Here is a 17,461-nt window from a genome sequence, read left to right on the forward strand (position 1 = left end):
TAGCTGTTTTTTTTAATTTACGCCATATGTAAATTAGCGCTAATCAAGTTTTCTCGGCGTTTAGAACAACAACCAGTCATATTTTAGCCTTTAATACTCGGTACAATATCGTTTAAACAAGTTTACAAAATATGTTCATGGTGTGTTGCTGTGGTTGTATTCAATAAGATTTTACCATTAACGAATAAACATGTTTAATTTCTATCGAATTTTACGGTATGATGCATATCACGCAGATACAAATTACTTTTCAATCTCGAGTCGACTTAATGAGGGTGATTTATCATTTCCCCTGTCAATATGAAAAATTATGTTTTTACAAAGTAATTGAAAATGACCGTTTTTTACCTAAAATATTGTTCTAAAAATTCATTCATAGCTAGTGGGAAAAGTATGACATTATGAATGTGATTTATAACCTTTATCAATACCTTGGTAGTATTAGCATATCCATCTTAGATTATATAAAAAAATGGTTTAAAAATGCAAACTATGGACTGGAACAATAAGGCTTTATACATGTACTATAATTGTAACACAAAATAAACAAAATAGGACTTTGCAATATCTTTGATGAAAATTGACGTATTGTGAATTAGTCCAAACAATTGAGGGTTGACATGATCATTTTTAAGTGTAAAACAAAATAATGTGTCATGTTTACAAGTATAAAAATTCGTGGTTTTATATCGCGGTCAACTACAACAATGTCTACTTTAACTGTTGAGTACTAGTATTGGAGCGTTTGCATAATGATTTTACGTGTACATTCACTTTACAAGTGTTAGACGTGGACGATTGGGTTGCCATGTGCAATATAATTACGTAGCAATTGCTACAGTCTCAAGTATTCTGGTAGTTAAATATTGTCATCGTGTTCATGCTAACAACCGACATTTAAAAAAAAATTGCGTGGCTTTGTCAGTTCGTTAGCAAAACAGGCCCCGCTATTTACGCATACTAAAGAATACCTTTTAACCTCCAATATTATCTTTTCCACTGTCCGTTCCAATGCGATAACCCTGGCTTTATTCATTGTAGTCGAGTTGTGTGGCAACTGGTCATTTGTCTGCCTTAAATAAAACACTTCGTAGTAATGATAATAATGATCTCAATCTGATGAAAAGATGTGATATTTTATCATATGCCACAACTTACAGTTTCAAATTATGTTCTCAAAGTAAAAACTTCATAAGGCAATGTCTAGATAATCCAGTCTTCGTACCCAACGTTTACTACAATTATAAATTTGCCTGCAATACGTGTCTCTGCACGCATAGTATGCGACAGCCGTGCTAGAAATGGTAATTTTGGTATGTAAGTAATGCGTCCATTTAAACTTTTTTCCAAGCAAAATTATTTCTTCATATAATTTACGTTCATTTTCCGTATCATAATTTTGACATACCCACGACGCAAATCAATTTATGTATTTTTATATTAAGTTTTTTTCCACTGTAATGTTCAAACGTGTGGTTAATTTCGTGCGGCATATAATTAATGAAACACACTTTAATAAATATATGTGTCTTGTTCTGATAAAACGGGGCATAATACATGTGCGTAAAGTGTCGTCCCATATTAGCCTGTGCGGACGACACTTTCCGCCTAAACTTGATTTTCGGTAAGGAGGGACTTCCTTGAAACTAAAAATACCATTAAAGCGGAAAGTGTCGTCCCTGAGTAGCCTGTGCGGACTGCACAGGCTAATATGTGACGCCAGTTTACGCACAGGAATTAAGCCCAGTTTTCTCAGAACAAGACACATATAATGAAAACAAATAAAATAAGCATAACCTGTTATTCCTTTGAATCCAAATTATATTCAAAAGACATGCATTTTTTCAAATATGTTCAGGCTGCAATACAACATGAACAACAAACTTGCAAACGCCACAAAGCCATGTATTGTATTTATTTATTTAATTTACATTAGTGTGCAATATCACACATGTCTGCATGTGAGCTACCAACACACAACATCTTTAATGTAATGGTTGCAGAGAAATTTCCGAATAAAACTCCAAGCTATTAGGTTAAAAGATTTTTCTTTATTTTTTCGATACAGTTACCATGATATTGACCTATCAAGTCCCAAACTAGGCGTACGTGTCGGCTCTCTCCACACAAATTGCAACGCTTAAAATACATCCAAACTCAAGTTATTGAGCAGATGTTTTTATCGTTTTTTGTATCACGTACTGACCCTGATCTTTTTCGATCTAACACGAATGCGCGTTAAGGCAACGTCTACATATACGCAGCCTTCACAATATATTTCAGGACAGAATGTGTGATTTGTCCGAAACTATTATCGATCTCGGCCGAGATGCAATTGGGACACAATTTAATGTTCCGAGAAGCAAATTTTATTTCTACAAAAATGTGACTTATGAGTTTCAAAAATGTTTTGTTTACGGAAAACTGAAACCACCTTAATAGCCATGCTTTTTAAACTTGGTCGTCATTAAGTCAGGTTAACCCCAAGCTGGGACAACACAATTGATTGAATAAACTTGGTAGATAACCACTATGCCATGTTACAGAACAAAAAAGTAAACCTCTGGACATGAAGGTTTTAGAGGAGACGTTTGTCTCAAATTTTCACGTTACACATTAGAAGAAAACAAGTTATCTTCAGGGCGTTGCCAATTATGACCACTGGGCCATAATTTGAATAAACTTGATAAAGGGTCACTGTATTATGTTACATGTAAAAAAAAGACCTCTGGGTCCTGCAGTTTCATAGGGGAAGAAAGTTTCCACTAAACATATACGGAAGCCACGCCACTCCCAGGGTGGGGAAAAATTGGACCACATTGGCATATTTTGAACAAACTTTGTCAAACATCTCCAACTGATGTTATATGCCAAATAAAGTTCTTCTAGGCCAAGCGGTTTCAGATTAAATGGTGTGTGAGTTTTAACAGCATACATTTAAGGGAAACAGGTTAGACCTAGAACAAGGCAAATTTTCAAGGCAGAGACATAATATGAACAAACTTGGCAGAGGACCATCATGTGATATTTCATGACAAATGTAACATCTCCGAATCATTTTAGAGATTTTAAAAAACTATTTTACTATATTACTTTATACGTTTTCAGCTCTTGCGACTTCCTTATTCAATGGACAAAAGCGATTAGAACAACTATGAAAGAAGGTCATTCAATGATCATTCCCATTAAGTATCAATATTATCTTACCAGCGGTTCAGCAGAAGAGCTCGTCTGAGAAAAGTTAACGTACGCATAGAAGGACAGACAAGCGACGATCATCACGGCATCATAAAAGGCTCCATTTAAGATTATAATATTCAGACATTAATTCGCTAAGTGTGCGTTTTACGGTAATGTGGATGATGTGTATGAAGGGAGTTTATTCCGACAAAATGTTAAATGAAATGAGTGAACAGGTGAAAGTTTCATACATAAGGTATATTTTTTAAACTAACACACACGTTTTAAGCCATTTTATTTTCCAACAAAAACACTTTTAACATTAACACTAAATGCTGACTACGTTGTATATATAATATAAAATAGCACAAAATATTGATAACAACATATAACTTTATGTGAACCGACAAAAAACAGCTATTACAACTATAAAGAAGCAACAAGAGCACCGCATAACGGGTACCAAGCTCGGCTGCGAAAGCTTTTCAGATTTTTTTTTAGAGGTAACAGTGACCTTGACCTTTGACCTAGTGACCCAAAAATGGGAGTGGCGTGTAGAACTCATCAAGGTGCATCTACATATGAAGTTTCAAAATTGTAGGTGGAAGCACTTTGACTTTAGAGCCTACATTTAAGTTTTATATTAGAGGTCACAGTGACCTTGACCTTTGACCTAGTGACCCAAAATTGGGTGTGGCGTGTAGAACTCATCAAGGTGCATCTACATATGAAGTTTCAAAGTTGAAGGTGGAAGCACTTTGATTTTAGAGCCAATGTTAAGGTTTTAGCACGACGCCTACGGCTGACGGCGGACGACGAGCTGGCTATAACAATACCTCGGGTTTTCTCCGAAAACAGCCAAGCTAAAAATGAACACTAATATATATTTCAATAAACATGCATGACAAGTTCAACAAATACTCATAACAAAAAAAATTCACAAATATTTCAGACTCTAAAATATTTTTCAGAGACAACATGATAACTATTATTTCATGACCTGAACTTGGTACATTTGGAAACTAAGTTTTCAGTATGTGGCTCTACCAAGACATTTCACTGTCAAACACACAGAAGAAAAGCAAAGCTCAATAATGGCCATCACCATTTTAAATTTAATTAAAAAGAAAAGATCAAATGTCAAATAGCAAAGTTATGCACCCTGTCTTTAATTGGTTTGCAATCATTCCCATCCATTGCACATCAGCAGTATGAAAAGTTGAAAGGCTTCAACCAATAAACGTACACATTTAATAAGTATTTTCTGTTGGTTACTATCACGGCATCATAAAGGCTTCATTTAAGCTTATAATATTCAGACATTAATTCGCTTATTGTGCGTTTTACGGTTATGTGGATGATGTGTATGAAGGGAGTTTATTCCGACAAAATGTTAAATGAAATGAGTGAACAGGTTAAGTTATCTTTCTTGTCCCACACTGAAAGTTTCATAAATAAGGTATATTTTTAAACTAACACACACGTTTTAAGCCATTTTATTTTCCAACAAAAACACTTTTAACATTAACACTAAATGCTGACTACGCTGTAATATAATATAAAATAGCACAAAATATTGATAACAAAATATAACTTCATGTGAACAGACAAAATCAGCTATTACAACTATAAAGAAGCAAAAATGAACACTAATATATATTTCAATAAACATGCATGACAAGTTCAACAAATACTCACAACAAAATAAATTCCAAAATATATCAGACTCTAAAATATTTTTCAGAGACACTATGATGACACTATGATAACTATTATTTCATGACTAGAACTTGGTACATTTGGAAACTAAGTTTTCAGTATGTGGCTCTATATACCAAGACATTTCACTGTCAAAACACAGAAGAAAAGCAAAACTCAATAATGGCCATCACCATTTTAGATTTAATGAAAAAGAAAAGATCAAATGTCAAATAGCAAAGTTATGCACCCTGTCCCTAATTGGTTAGCAATCATTCCCATCCATTGCCCATCAGCAGTGTGAAAAGTTGAAAGGCTTCAACCAATAAACATATACATTTAATGAGTATTTTCTGTTGGTTACTAGCATCAATAAATGTATGTTATATGTTTAAACAACTAAATATAGTAAAGTTTGAATCTGGTCAAAGAACATTATTTTCAAAGAATTGGTTGGCCCACCACCCTAACTCTGGGCAATTATCCCTTAGTCTCAATAGCAGAACTTTAACATATTGAATGGCAAACTTTAGAAGACAATACTTTTAACAAGAGGGCCTGAAAGGCCCAAAGTCGCTCACCTGAGATTCAAAGGAACTGACCTGTTCTGTGCAGCCCGAGATGTCATTAGAACAATATGTTCTTACCAATTTTCATGACTAGTGAACACCCTGGCAGCCAAGTTTTTCAACAGACCAGAACCATTTTCATACACATCCAAGATATCATTAAAACAAATAAACTGACAAAGTTTCATGAAGATTCATAAGTCCATATAAGTGAAAATGCCCGGTCCACTGGTGGCCATGTTTTACAAGCAACTGGAACCACTTTCAAATCTGTCAAAAATATCATTGGGACAAATCTTCTGAAAAAGTTTCATGATGATCGTACAATAAATATGGCTTCTAGAGTGTTCACAAGGTTTAAATATAGCTATATAAGGAAAAATGCCACGCCCCTTTGGCGGCCATGTTTTTCCACCAACCGGTTCCATTTTCGAACTCATCCAAGATATTATTGGGACAAATTATCTGACCAAGTTTCATGATGATCGGACAATAAATGTGGCCTCTAGAGTGTTAACAAGGTTTTACTAAAGCATGATATATAGCCATATTAGGAAAAATGCCCAGCCCCTGGTGGCCATGTTTTTTAAGCAACTGATACCATTTTCAAACTCATCCAAGATATCATTAGGACAAATCTTCTGACCAAGTTTCATGAAGATAAGGAAAAATGCCCCGCCCCCTGGCAGCCATGTTTTTCAAACAACCAGCATCATTTTTGAACTCATCCAAGATATTATTGGGGTGAATATTCTGACCAAGTTTCATGATGATCGGACAAACACATGTGGCCTCTAGAGTGTAAACAAGATTTACTATAGCCATATACATGTATAGCCATATAAGGAAAAATGCCCCGCCCCTTGGCAGCCATGTTTTTCAAGCAAACGTAACCATTTTCGAAATCATCCAAGATATCATTGAGACCAATTTTCTGACCAAATTTCATGAAGATTGGACAATAAATGTGGCCTCTAGAGTGTTCACAAGGTTTTACTATAGCCATATAAGGAAAAATGCCCCCTCCCCTTGGCAGCCAGGTTGTTCAAGCAAACTGAGACCAATCTTCCGATCAAATTTCATGAAGATTGGACAATAAATGTGGCCTCTAGAGTGTTAACAAGGTTTTACTATAGCCATATAAGGAAAACTGCCCCACCCCCTGGCGGCCATGTTTTTTCACCGATCTGGACCATTTTCGAAAAATGCCCCGCCCCCTGGCAGCCATGTTTTTCAACCAACCAGCATCATTTTTAAACTCATCCAAGATATTATTGGGGTGAATATTCTGACCAAGTTTCATGAAGATGGGACAAACTAATGTGGCCTCTAGAGTGTTAACAAGATTTTACTATAGCCATATACATGTATAGCCATATAAGGAAAAATGCCCCGGCCCTTGGAAGCCATGTTTTTCAAGCAAATGTTACCATTTTTGAAATCATCCAAGATTTCATTGAGACCAATTTTCTGACCAAATTTCATGAAGATTGGGCAATAAATGTAGCCTCTAGAGTGTTCACAAGGTTTTACTATAGCCATATATAGACATATAAGGAAAAATGCCCCCCCCCCTTGGCAGCCAGGTTTTCAAGCAAACTGAGACCAATCTACCGATCAAATTTCATGAAGATAAATGGACAATAAATGTGGCTTCTAGAGTGTTAACAAGGTTTTACTACAGCCATATAAGGAAAACTGCCCCACCCCCTGGCGGCCATGTTTTTCACCGATCTGGACCATTTTCAAAATCGTCCAAGATATCAATGAAACCAATGTTTTGACCAAGTTTCATGATGATTGGGCAAAAATTGTGACTTCTAGAGTGTTCACAAGGTGTCTCTTTAGCCATATAAGGAATACTTCCCCGCCCTCTGGCGGCCATGTTTTTCAACGGACCGAATCATTTTTGAACTCAACCAACGTATCATTTAGAGAAACATTTTGACAAAGTTACATGACGATTGGGCATCAAATGTGACTTCTACAGTGTTCACAAGGTTTTTCTTTTTTTTTACCTAGTGACCTAGTTTTTGACCCAGCACGACCCAGTTTCGAACTCAGTCGAGGTATCAATGGAACAAATGTTCTGACCAAATTTCATGAAGATCAGACAATAAATGTGGCCTCTAGAGTGTTCACAAGGCAAAATGTTGACGACGGACGATGCACGACAGACGACACACGATGGACAAAAAGCCATCACAAAAGCTCACCATGAGCACGTTGTGCTCAGGTGAGCTAAAAACAACAAACAACATTTTCAAACTCTCTTAGATGGAACTTTTAACAAATTACAATAAATGCATTTGTGTTACTTTTTTCAACAAGTATCCATTTCCAAAAACTAAAATATTTGATTAGCATAAAAGCAACTTTAATTATTTGTATTTAATAAGGCTTAAAAACGCTATTCCCACTTAGTGTGTATCCTATTAAAGTTTTAATTCAAACATATGAACTTTTACTCCAGTTCAATTGAAGTAAAGCGGTACTCTACTTGTATAGATTTGTGAATTTGTGTCAGAAAAGACATGACAATTTAAAGCTTTTACATTTAAAAACTTTATAAGCTGAGGTTTCATTTTTCTGATGTATATTTGTGTTAAAGCCATTTCCCAATAAGCATGTTAATGAAACATGTAATTTGTTAATCCTCATGAAAGTTTGTATAAAATTACAAGGAACACCATTCCCGGGTAACTCCGAAAGGAAATTGATTCCTTAAACAAGAGCGCCGCATAACAGGTGCCAACACTCGGCTGCGGGTGCAGTTTTGAATAAATGAAAGCTTGTCAGATTTTTTTATACATTTGACCTAGAGACTCCAAAATGGGTGTGGCATGTAGAACTCATCAAGGTGCATGTACATATGAAGTTTCAAAGTTGTAGGTGGAAGCACTTTGATTTTAGAGCAAAATGTAAAGGTTTTCGCACAACACGGACGGCTGGCGACACAATGAGCTGGCTATGACAATACATCGGGTTTTGTCCAAAAACACCCGAGCTAGAAACACAGTTATTTCATTTAATTTACAATGACCGAGAGCAACATGTTAAAGAGCTCAATCTTAGTACAACAAGTAAATATGTAAATCATTCTTATACTTTTAACTTTAACATAACTGCTGGAAAAAACATTAAATATTGGAAGGATATTAAAAACAATAATCATGATCAATCTTTAATTATTGTATTAAATAATAAATAATAGATTTGGTCATAAATAAATATAGTAACCTTAGTACCTAAATGTTAGCAGTGTGCATTCTTCTGTTTTACATACTGAATAGGCCACTGAAGTCCTTAGATTGTACTGTTTTATCGTCCTATAGGTGATGGCCATATAACAATGTATAATTGTGTCGCGTTCTGAGAAAACTGGGCATAATGCCTGTGCGTAAAGTGTCGTCCCAGATTAGCCTGTGCAGTCTGCACAGGCTAATCAGGGACGACACTTTCCTCTTTTATGGTATTTTTAGTTTCAAGGAAGTCCCTCCTTACTGAAAATCAAGTTTAGGCGGACTGCACTGGATAATCTGGGACAAAACTTTACGCACACGCATTAAGCCCACTTTTCTCAGAACGCGACACAATTATAAATAGATATGTTCCTTTTGATGTTCATATTCAATGCACACAACTGCTTTAGATAAGAGTCTTAACCCATGCTTTATGACTTCTCCATTAGATGGTACAATTAATCAACAATGTGAATGTTAACACCAGCCATTCTACATAAATGTATGTTTGCTAAAATAAAATATTGATGAATGCAATTATAAAAGAAATAAATGTTCAACTTTAAGAATTCAAATTACGATTGATATGTAAACCAAATGAACACAGATTTATAAAGAATATACAATGTAAACATGAGTATAAGAATAAAATTGCTGTGTAATTTTAATTTAATAATCTTTTGGTCATTAACTATTTTTCGGCCTGCAATTTCGCTTGAGGCGATTGCAAAAGCTTGTTAGTGAAAACACAAAAATACATAACATGATATACATAAAAGTTGCTTAAAGTTCATTCCAGATTAGCCTTTCACTTTGCACAGGCTAATCAGAGAGGACACTTTCCTGCTTTTATGGCATTTGTTGTTTAAAGAAAATGTCCGCTAAACCAAAAACCAGTTTTAGCAGAAAGTGTTGTCCATAATAAGCCTCTGCAGTCTGCACATGCTTATCTGGGACGAAACTTTACGGACATGATCTAATCCCTTTTTCCTAGACTGTGACTCATATATAGCAAACAAATGTAACTGACATCAAGAAGTTGCAGTAATATTGACAGTTGTACATGATACATGATCTAAGGTCTAGACAACTCAAACACTCCCTGGTCAGTGTGAACTGTCATGTGTGTCTTAGCTTGTTATAAAGATGTCAACTTAGTAACAAGTAATCAACATTTATAAATGTGAATCCCTGTAATATTATGTGTCTTAATAAAAGATTAAACAATAAGCAATTTTGTTATAATTATGTTTTTTTAAACCAAAAGAAAACATTAACATACTGTTAAATACAATAAAGAGAAATAACATATATTACATTATTTATACTAGACTTACAAACATATTACATGCAGATATTTAAATTAAGATTTATTTTGTAAGATTTAAGAAATTTTTTAATGATTTAGTTTGCCAATTAAATTCTGACAATACACTAGAAAACTATATATTGACAAACTATCTTTTATAATAATACAAAATTTAATAAATATTGTGCTAAAAGACCAAATCATAATTGGTATGTACAATTTACATAAAATGTTATAGAAAAATTATGACATTATCTGCCTATGTATTGAAAAATATGTTTAAACAAGAAACCGTTGGAGACAGGTGATGCTCCCCAAAGTTTTTTTTGTCACAATATTGCACTATATATTAAGATTAAAGGAAACGTCTTGAGAGCACAGTCCTTGGGGGGACAAGAATTTTTTTATAGAATTCTTCAAAGGGCCATATCTCTGTGAAAAATCATCCGACCAAAACCCCCTGATAATATGCACATCTCCTCTTGGCAGTGAAGCTTCTCATAAAGTTTCATTGAATTCCGGTCATTAGTTGCTGAGAAATAGCCCAGACAAAAATTTTGCACAAACAGACACACGGACGGACAGATGAAGTGGCAACTATTAATGCTCCCCCCAAAATAAATTTTATGGGAGCATAAAAAAGTATAGTTTTAAAATATTTGTATTTAATAATTTAAAACATATTAAGAAACTAATGAAAATTGTTTCCTCTCAAGACTAAAATAACAAGTGAATTCACTTGTCACTGAAAACATTCATCAATAAAAAACCACTCTTATTTATGATTCAACATAATAAACAGAATTTCATGTTTTTTTTAAAGACAACATACTATTTCTAAGAAAACGTCTACTTCTGAGCAACATTTAATTAAATACTGGCAAACAAAAGCATGCTTACAACAAAAGGACATTAATGGCCCTTATGCTCCTAACTAAGGTCAAAGTACACAGATAATTGAAGACTTGACTTAATGACCTAATTTTTTTTCGAAACTTAACCCATACTCAAACATGGCCTTGATATTGCCTTAATGAACATTTCGACCATGTTTTATCAAGATTGTGTAAAAAAGTAGCTTCTGTAGATGTAATATGTTTTTTTTCTAAGAAATGAACTGGTGACCTAAATTTTACATCCATGTGACCCCACAGGTTTCATCAAGAATGAGCACTTAATGGTCTCTATAGTGGTTAAGACAGTTTTCAATACATTTTACCTTGTTTATGGATACACATGATGCAGATTCAAACGGCCAAGAGATTGTTGAGAAAAACATTCTTACAATTATTCATCAATAATTAGTCATAAAGTGTGAGTCTTCCAGAATGTTAACAAGCTATTTCTAGGCTTTGATCTGCTAACCTTACTTAAGGTAGTGCACCTCTAATGGGCACATATCCAAATATAATCTAATTAATTATTTTCTTAATCAGCATCATTTCACTGAACTACATGCAAATTTGTAGGTAGGCTTTCCATGCTTTTTAAAAAAATATACCGATTTTTTCAAAACCACCCCCACGCTCGGCTTTTGTCCAGTTTATTTTCACCTCTGGGGTATATAAAAGTTCCATAATTCATTCAAATTTCCAAATATGGGCATGCAGTTGGTGTGTACAGATGCTGTAAAGGTGTTTAAAGTTTAAACAAGATGAAATAAGTATTCTTTTACAGACATTTATTTTTTACAAATTTTTATCTATGGAAGAGCACCATGAAATGTAAGTGATTTCAGCCAAGTAAAAATTGGGTCGGTTAAAAACAAAGTGTCATAAAATTCAAAATAGCTCTAGTATCATTTAAGTCATATTTTAAACTTAGTTTTTATAGAAACACTATATACAGCAAAAATACCAAGAACTAGACAGATTTACCGTTTACTTTTTGAAATAAAAATAAAAATGCAACATGCATGGTTCGTATTTTCAACAGTAAATCACCCAATATCGCCATAACGTTGTTTTAATTTTAATAATTGAAAAATGTGCATAAAAATTGCAACATATTTAACAATAAATATAGCTTATATGCCATATTAAATCAAATTACGTTAGAAAATAAATAAAACGCGTCGCAAAAAAGTATACGTCGTCGGCAGGATTCGAACCTGCGCGGGAATATCCCAAAAGATTTCTAGTCTATCGCCTTAACCACTAGGCTACGGCACCTAATAGTAGGCTCTTCAACCTTCGAAGAAATCGCGGGAAATCATTAGAGGTGCACTACCTTAAGTACGTATGTGGCCCATATTTTTAATCAGCCTAGATAATGCCAAGATAACCATTATGACCAAGTTTCTTAAAAGATCAAATCTTAAATTCAGCTTCTAAAAAGGCAAAAGGGTTCTCTAAGATTTGACATTGTGACCTAATTTTTGAATTCCCATGATCCAGAATAAAATTTTGACATGATATTCTCAAGAATATTCTGACAAAGAAAAAGTTTCATCAAGATTGGATGAAAAATGTGGCTTAGAGAAGTAAAGATCTAAAAAAGTTGAATACACGCTTAACACGACACTGGACATATTCTTTTCACTACTGCTCGCCATAAGCACCTCATGCTCAGATGAGAAAAAAATCTATACAAAAAATCATCTAAACATTTACTAAATAATCATACTACATAATCAAACTAAAATTTGTGACTTTGTTAAAAATTCTCCGCACAAATTTTTGCTGTGTACTATATTAAAGGGATCTTTTCACGCTTTGGTAAATTGACAAAATTGAAAAAAGTTGTTTCAGATTCGTAAGTTTTCGTTTTAGTTATGATATATGTGAGGAAACAGTAATACTGAACATTAACCATGCTCTAATATAGCCATTATATGCATCTTTTGACGATTTTAAAACCTAAAAATTATAAAGCGTTGCAACGCGAAACGATTGAATAATTTGGAGAGTTCTGTTTTTGTCGTTAAATTTAGTGAAACTACGAAGATTGCTTATATAAGGTATAAAATACGTCAAGAATGTGTACTCGGCGGAATAGCTCAGTAGGCTAAAGCGTTTTTACTTCAGGACTCTGGCAGGACTCCAGGGGTCACTGGTTCGAAACCTGCTCCGGGCAATGTTCTTTTCCTTTTTTTATTTTTTTTCTTGATTTTTTACTGGAGCTTTTACGATCCAATGTTTACATTTATCAATATAAAGCATTTAATGAATAAGTTAAAAAATGCCAAAATCTGTGAAAAGGCCCCTTTAACCAGAACTAATTCTGAAAGACATCTATATAACTATGATCAATCATGAAGTCATGTAAAGTACATGTAAATACATTGTTTAGAAATGGTCCCACTGTAAATGCACCAACATCACATTAATCTATGACACCTATTAAATAAAATGATGTTTTATAAAATAATCTATAAAAAAGACTGTCCAAAACCTATACTAAAATGACCTTTATTTTTAAATATTTCTTCATATGATGGTCTCATGCAGGGTTAAGATTTTTGTGGAGTAATGGGTTGTTGAAAAATAAATTTTAATGATACACATTTAATAACTCTGGAAAAAATGTTAAAGCACTTACAGTGGACAAACACACAACATCTTAAATTATGTTAAGTTATCAGTGGGGAGAATTCTCATTGAGTACATGTACATTCAATTTTGGAAGCAGGATGATTTTACAAACAACTTTTGAATCACAAGAAAGTATTGCAATTAAGAAAGCACAACAAATTTACATGATTTTAAATTTAGGAGTCATTGAATATTTATCATAGCCACAGAGTGGAAAATTTAAGTAAACATTATATAATATGAAGTATCAACAAAACTGCACAACTTAAATGGTATCTTTCATTCTGGTATTTTTACAAGCAGGAAAATCTTGTGTAGAAATTAATTTATATAAATAAAGCAATTAAAAAGTTAAGAGTGTTAATTCAAATTAATTTGTTTCAAAATTTGTGAAGCTGATGAATATACAGAGTATTGCCTTATTTGAACATTCCTTTTATATATGTTGTGATTAATCCTATAATCCAAGGCCAAGTCAAATGCCAAAACAAGCCAAGGTATATTGTAAGTATATACAGCTATAAAAACATGCATTGCAAGAATAAGAAGTCATGCAACATAGGAAGGATAATGAGAATATACAAAGCTACAAACATGCATTTGAACAAACAAACAAGTTTATTTAAATCATTAAATGACATATAAGCTCAGTTGAATTATCCGAAGGGATATTAAATAATTATAACTCTCTGATTATACTCCTTTAATTGATGTTTCGGCATAATGCCTTTATCAAAACATTGGAAATTATATATAAAAATGTAGTTAACATATAATTTCCAATGTTTTGATAAAGGCATTATGCCGAAACGTCAATTAAAGGAGTATAATCATTAAATGACAATAAGATATATATGTCACAGTGAAAATTGTCTCTATTATTTTCCAAAACAAACTATTGTGAGCAAATAATTAAAAACAATATTGATTATTCTATACAAAGTAAACATGTCCTTTACTTTTTATTGCTTAATTCAAACCACCAGTACTTTACATTATTTTCTAAACAAAATATATATTGTGAGCAAATAACTTAAACAATACTCTTTTGTGTTTTATTATTAAATTCAAATTAAGAGTACTGCTGTATTGCTAAAATACTTAAGGAAATTAATCCAGATTCATATTTGAGTAAAACAAATACTCGAGTATTGACCTCGGCAATTTCAGCGACTGAAGATCATCTGGGCTCAAGCACATATTTTTCAGTGACCTTTTCACACGCTGCCTGCACAGTGATTTTAACGACACCGGTCCCTTTGTGAGTGATAGCAGGCAATTCTTTGTAGCCATAAATAGCACTGGTGAACCATCCAAATTATTCTTCAATGAAATAAGATTATTAACAGCCTTTTCGCAGTACACACCAACCAAGTACTCTATGACAGCAATTCTCTGCTTATGGACAGCGTGTTCTAAAGCATTGCACGGCTTGCATGTATCATTCAGTGTGGATCGCACATCAAACCGACATCCAGCATTTGTCAGAAGTCTGATGGATTCTGAATTATTAGCGTCAACTGCAAACCAGAGTGGCAACGTCCCAGCATCATCTTCAATATCAGAGTCTGCTTTATGCTCCAGCAACAACTTGACAAGATGGGGACAATTGTTGAAAACAGCTTCATTGAGAGCTGTCATTCCATGCAAGCCTCTACTGTTGACCTCGCATCCCTGTCCCAGTAAATAATTGGTGGTTTTCCAGTGCTTACTCTTAACAGAGCTTATCAGAGGTGTGAGGTTATCTCTATTTTTAGCATCAATGTCAAACCCTTGTGTTACAAGCTCTACGCAACACTGCACACTCCCACTGGCAGCTGCACAGTGCAACAGTGAATGTCTATTGGTGGGCTCTTTTTCTAGGTCCGCTTTGCGGTCAATGAAGAATTTAATTAGTTGAGTAGTCCCTTTAGATGCTGCAACATATATTGGCGTGTAACCCAAAGCATCTTGTGCATCGATGAAGCACCCAGCCTGAAGCAAGTATTGACAACATTCTATGTGACCTCTTTCCGCAGCTAAATGAAGTGCAGTTCTCTTGTTATACGCCACCATGTTGACATTACATTTGTTTTCAACTAGCAGCTCTATCACCAAAACATGGCCGTTCATGGCAGCCATCATGACTGGTGTGAATCTGCGAACTTCTTGGGCATCAATTTCTGCACCTGACTGCAGCAGGAGACGGCAGCATTCCATGTCCCCATGCTGTGCAGCGAAATGCAAAGCTGTGCATCCACTGTGGCTCGTTCTGTTGACATCGCACCCTGTGGCAAGATACAATTTCAGCAACTCTATATAACCTTTTTCCGCTGCAGAAATTAAAGGAGTATTCCCAAAAGAGTCGTCCTCCTCAAAATCTGCTTTTGCAGTGACTAAAATTTTACATATTTGTAAATGACCGTTCTCCGTTGCGCAGTGTAAAGCCGTCCTATCTAGATAGCCTCTCCTTCTAACCGCAGCTTGATGGACTAACAGATACTTAACTACGCTGATATACCCATTAATACAAGCAAGAATCAATGGAGTATCATCCAATCTATTCCTTGCATTGATATCTGCCCCCGCTTTCACCAACAATCGAGTGCACTCTATTGAGCCAATCTCTGCCGCAAGATGCAAGCCAGTGTTCTGGTCAGGACCGTACTTGACTGAGACATCACAATCCCATAACAGCAGAAGCTCTATGACACTAGCATGCCCATTCATGCAGGCTGCAGCAAGAGGGTAGAGGCCATCTGTGTCCTGGACGTTTGCAGAGATGCCAGATTCAAGTATAGCCGCACCACAGTCAGCACGACCAAGCTTACAAGCTTGTACAAGTCCACTAACTAGTTCGGGAAACGAAAGCTGGTCATTACGAACAATTGTCCTCACATAACGGACATCATTTCCAGCAATTGATTCATTCAACCTGAAAAAAAAAGAAAAGCATACAATCAATCAAGAATGGACTCTTTTTCTGAGGACAAGAGAATTCATCCACATTCTAAAGTATATTTAACCTTGTTAAAGAAAAACTGGCACATATTTGATTGATTGAAAATAATGTTATTAAAGTGTTGTACTAAATATGCTTTTCTTTTTCCCATTTATTGTGACGACCCTAAGTTTAAAGTATAACGAGTGAAGCATAAGTAGTTCTGGCTACCATAACTTAAAATGTCGCTTTTTATGGTTTTTGACTGGCGCAACAGGTCTGTCAATACTATATAAATGTTGTTGTTGTTGCTGTTGTAATATAAACTGTACACTGAAGTTTCTTTAGCTAAAGTAGAAAAGCACTTGATTAAAATAATGTTGCACACCAATGTATAATAATACATGAGCTGATGCATCATTGACAATCTTGCCACTATTCCACAAAGTGTGAAAAACAAAACATTATTGATTAGTGTCCACAGAAGTGAAAGACTTTCTGGAGTTAGTCTAAATTAGTAAAGTTCATTTCATATACAGCAGTCCAGCCTCCAGGTACAGTGTTGGTGTTCTTGCAGACAACTTTTAATAAATCATAAAGCATTATGCCTTTTATGGCTCAAATTTTTAACCCAAACAATGCATTTATTTGCTTAGAAAACATTTATTGCAACAAATCAAAATTGATGCAATTATTGTTAGTACTGTAAACATACTTTTGGTCAATTTGAAAGGCCATGCCCAGGCCAAGGCTACAATTTTCCAAAATATCACTTCTGTCAAGACTTACGTGCATAAATTGGATAAACCCCGTGATTTCGTGTTCATTTATTAATGCAAAATCTTTTCAGTTTGGTAACTTACCCAGACATAATTCAAAGATAAGTTGTGTGAGCACCAATGCAGCAGACATAACTTGAATTCCATTTGGCCTACATGTCAACATCGAAAAGGATAACCAACTTTCCTGTCAATTTCTGGTCACGTGACAAATACAACTGAGTCAATTGG

General features: G+C 34.5%; 1 protein-coding gene and 1 long non-coding RNA gene across 2 annotated transcripts; both read right to left on the reverse strand.

The window, feature by feature from the left end:
• Positions 1 to 3,458: 3,458 nt before the first annotated feature.
• Positions 3,459 to 12,416, reverse strand: LOC127873283 (uncharacterized). Its single transcript, XR_008046098.1, has 3 exons — positions 12,228 to 12,416; positions 4,965 to 11,367; positions 3,459 to 4,180 (listed from the first exon to the last, which is right to left on the reverse strand). It is a non-coding gene; the product is annotated as an uncharacterized LOC127873283 (long non-coding RNA).
• A 1,864-nt stretch (positions 12,417 to 14,280) lies between these two features.
• On the reverse strand, positions 14,281 to 17,442 carry LOC127873278 (serine/threonine-protein phosphatase 6 regulatory ankyrin repeat subunit A-like). Its single transcript, XM_052417058.1, has 2 exons — positions 17,315 to 17,442; positions 14,281 to 16,445 (listed from the first exon to the last, which is right to left on the reverse strand). Exons 1-2 carry the CDS (start codon positions 17,320 to 17,322, stop codon positions 14,642 to 14,644), a joined length of 1,812 nt encoding a protein of 603 aa, XP_052273018.1. The 5' UTR covers positions 17,323 to 17,442; the 3' UTR covers positions 14,281 to 14,641.
• Between the last annotated feature and the right edge of the window lie 19 nt (positions 17,443 to 17,461).

Source organism: Dreissena polymorpha, chromosome 3 (assembly GCF_020536995.1).
Source record: "Dreissena polymorpha isolate Duluth1 chromosome 3, UMN_Dpol_1.0, whole genome shotgun sequence".
NCBI lineage: Eukaryota > Metazoa > Mollusca > Bivalvia > Myida > Dreissenidae > Dreissena > Dreissena polymorpha.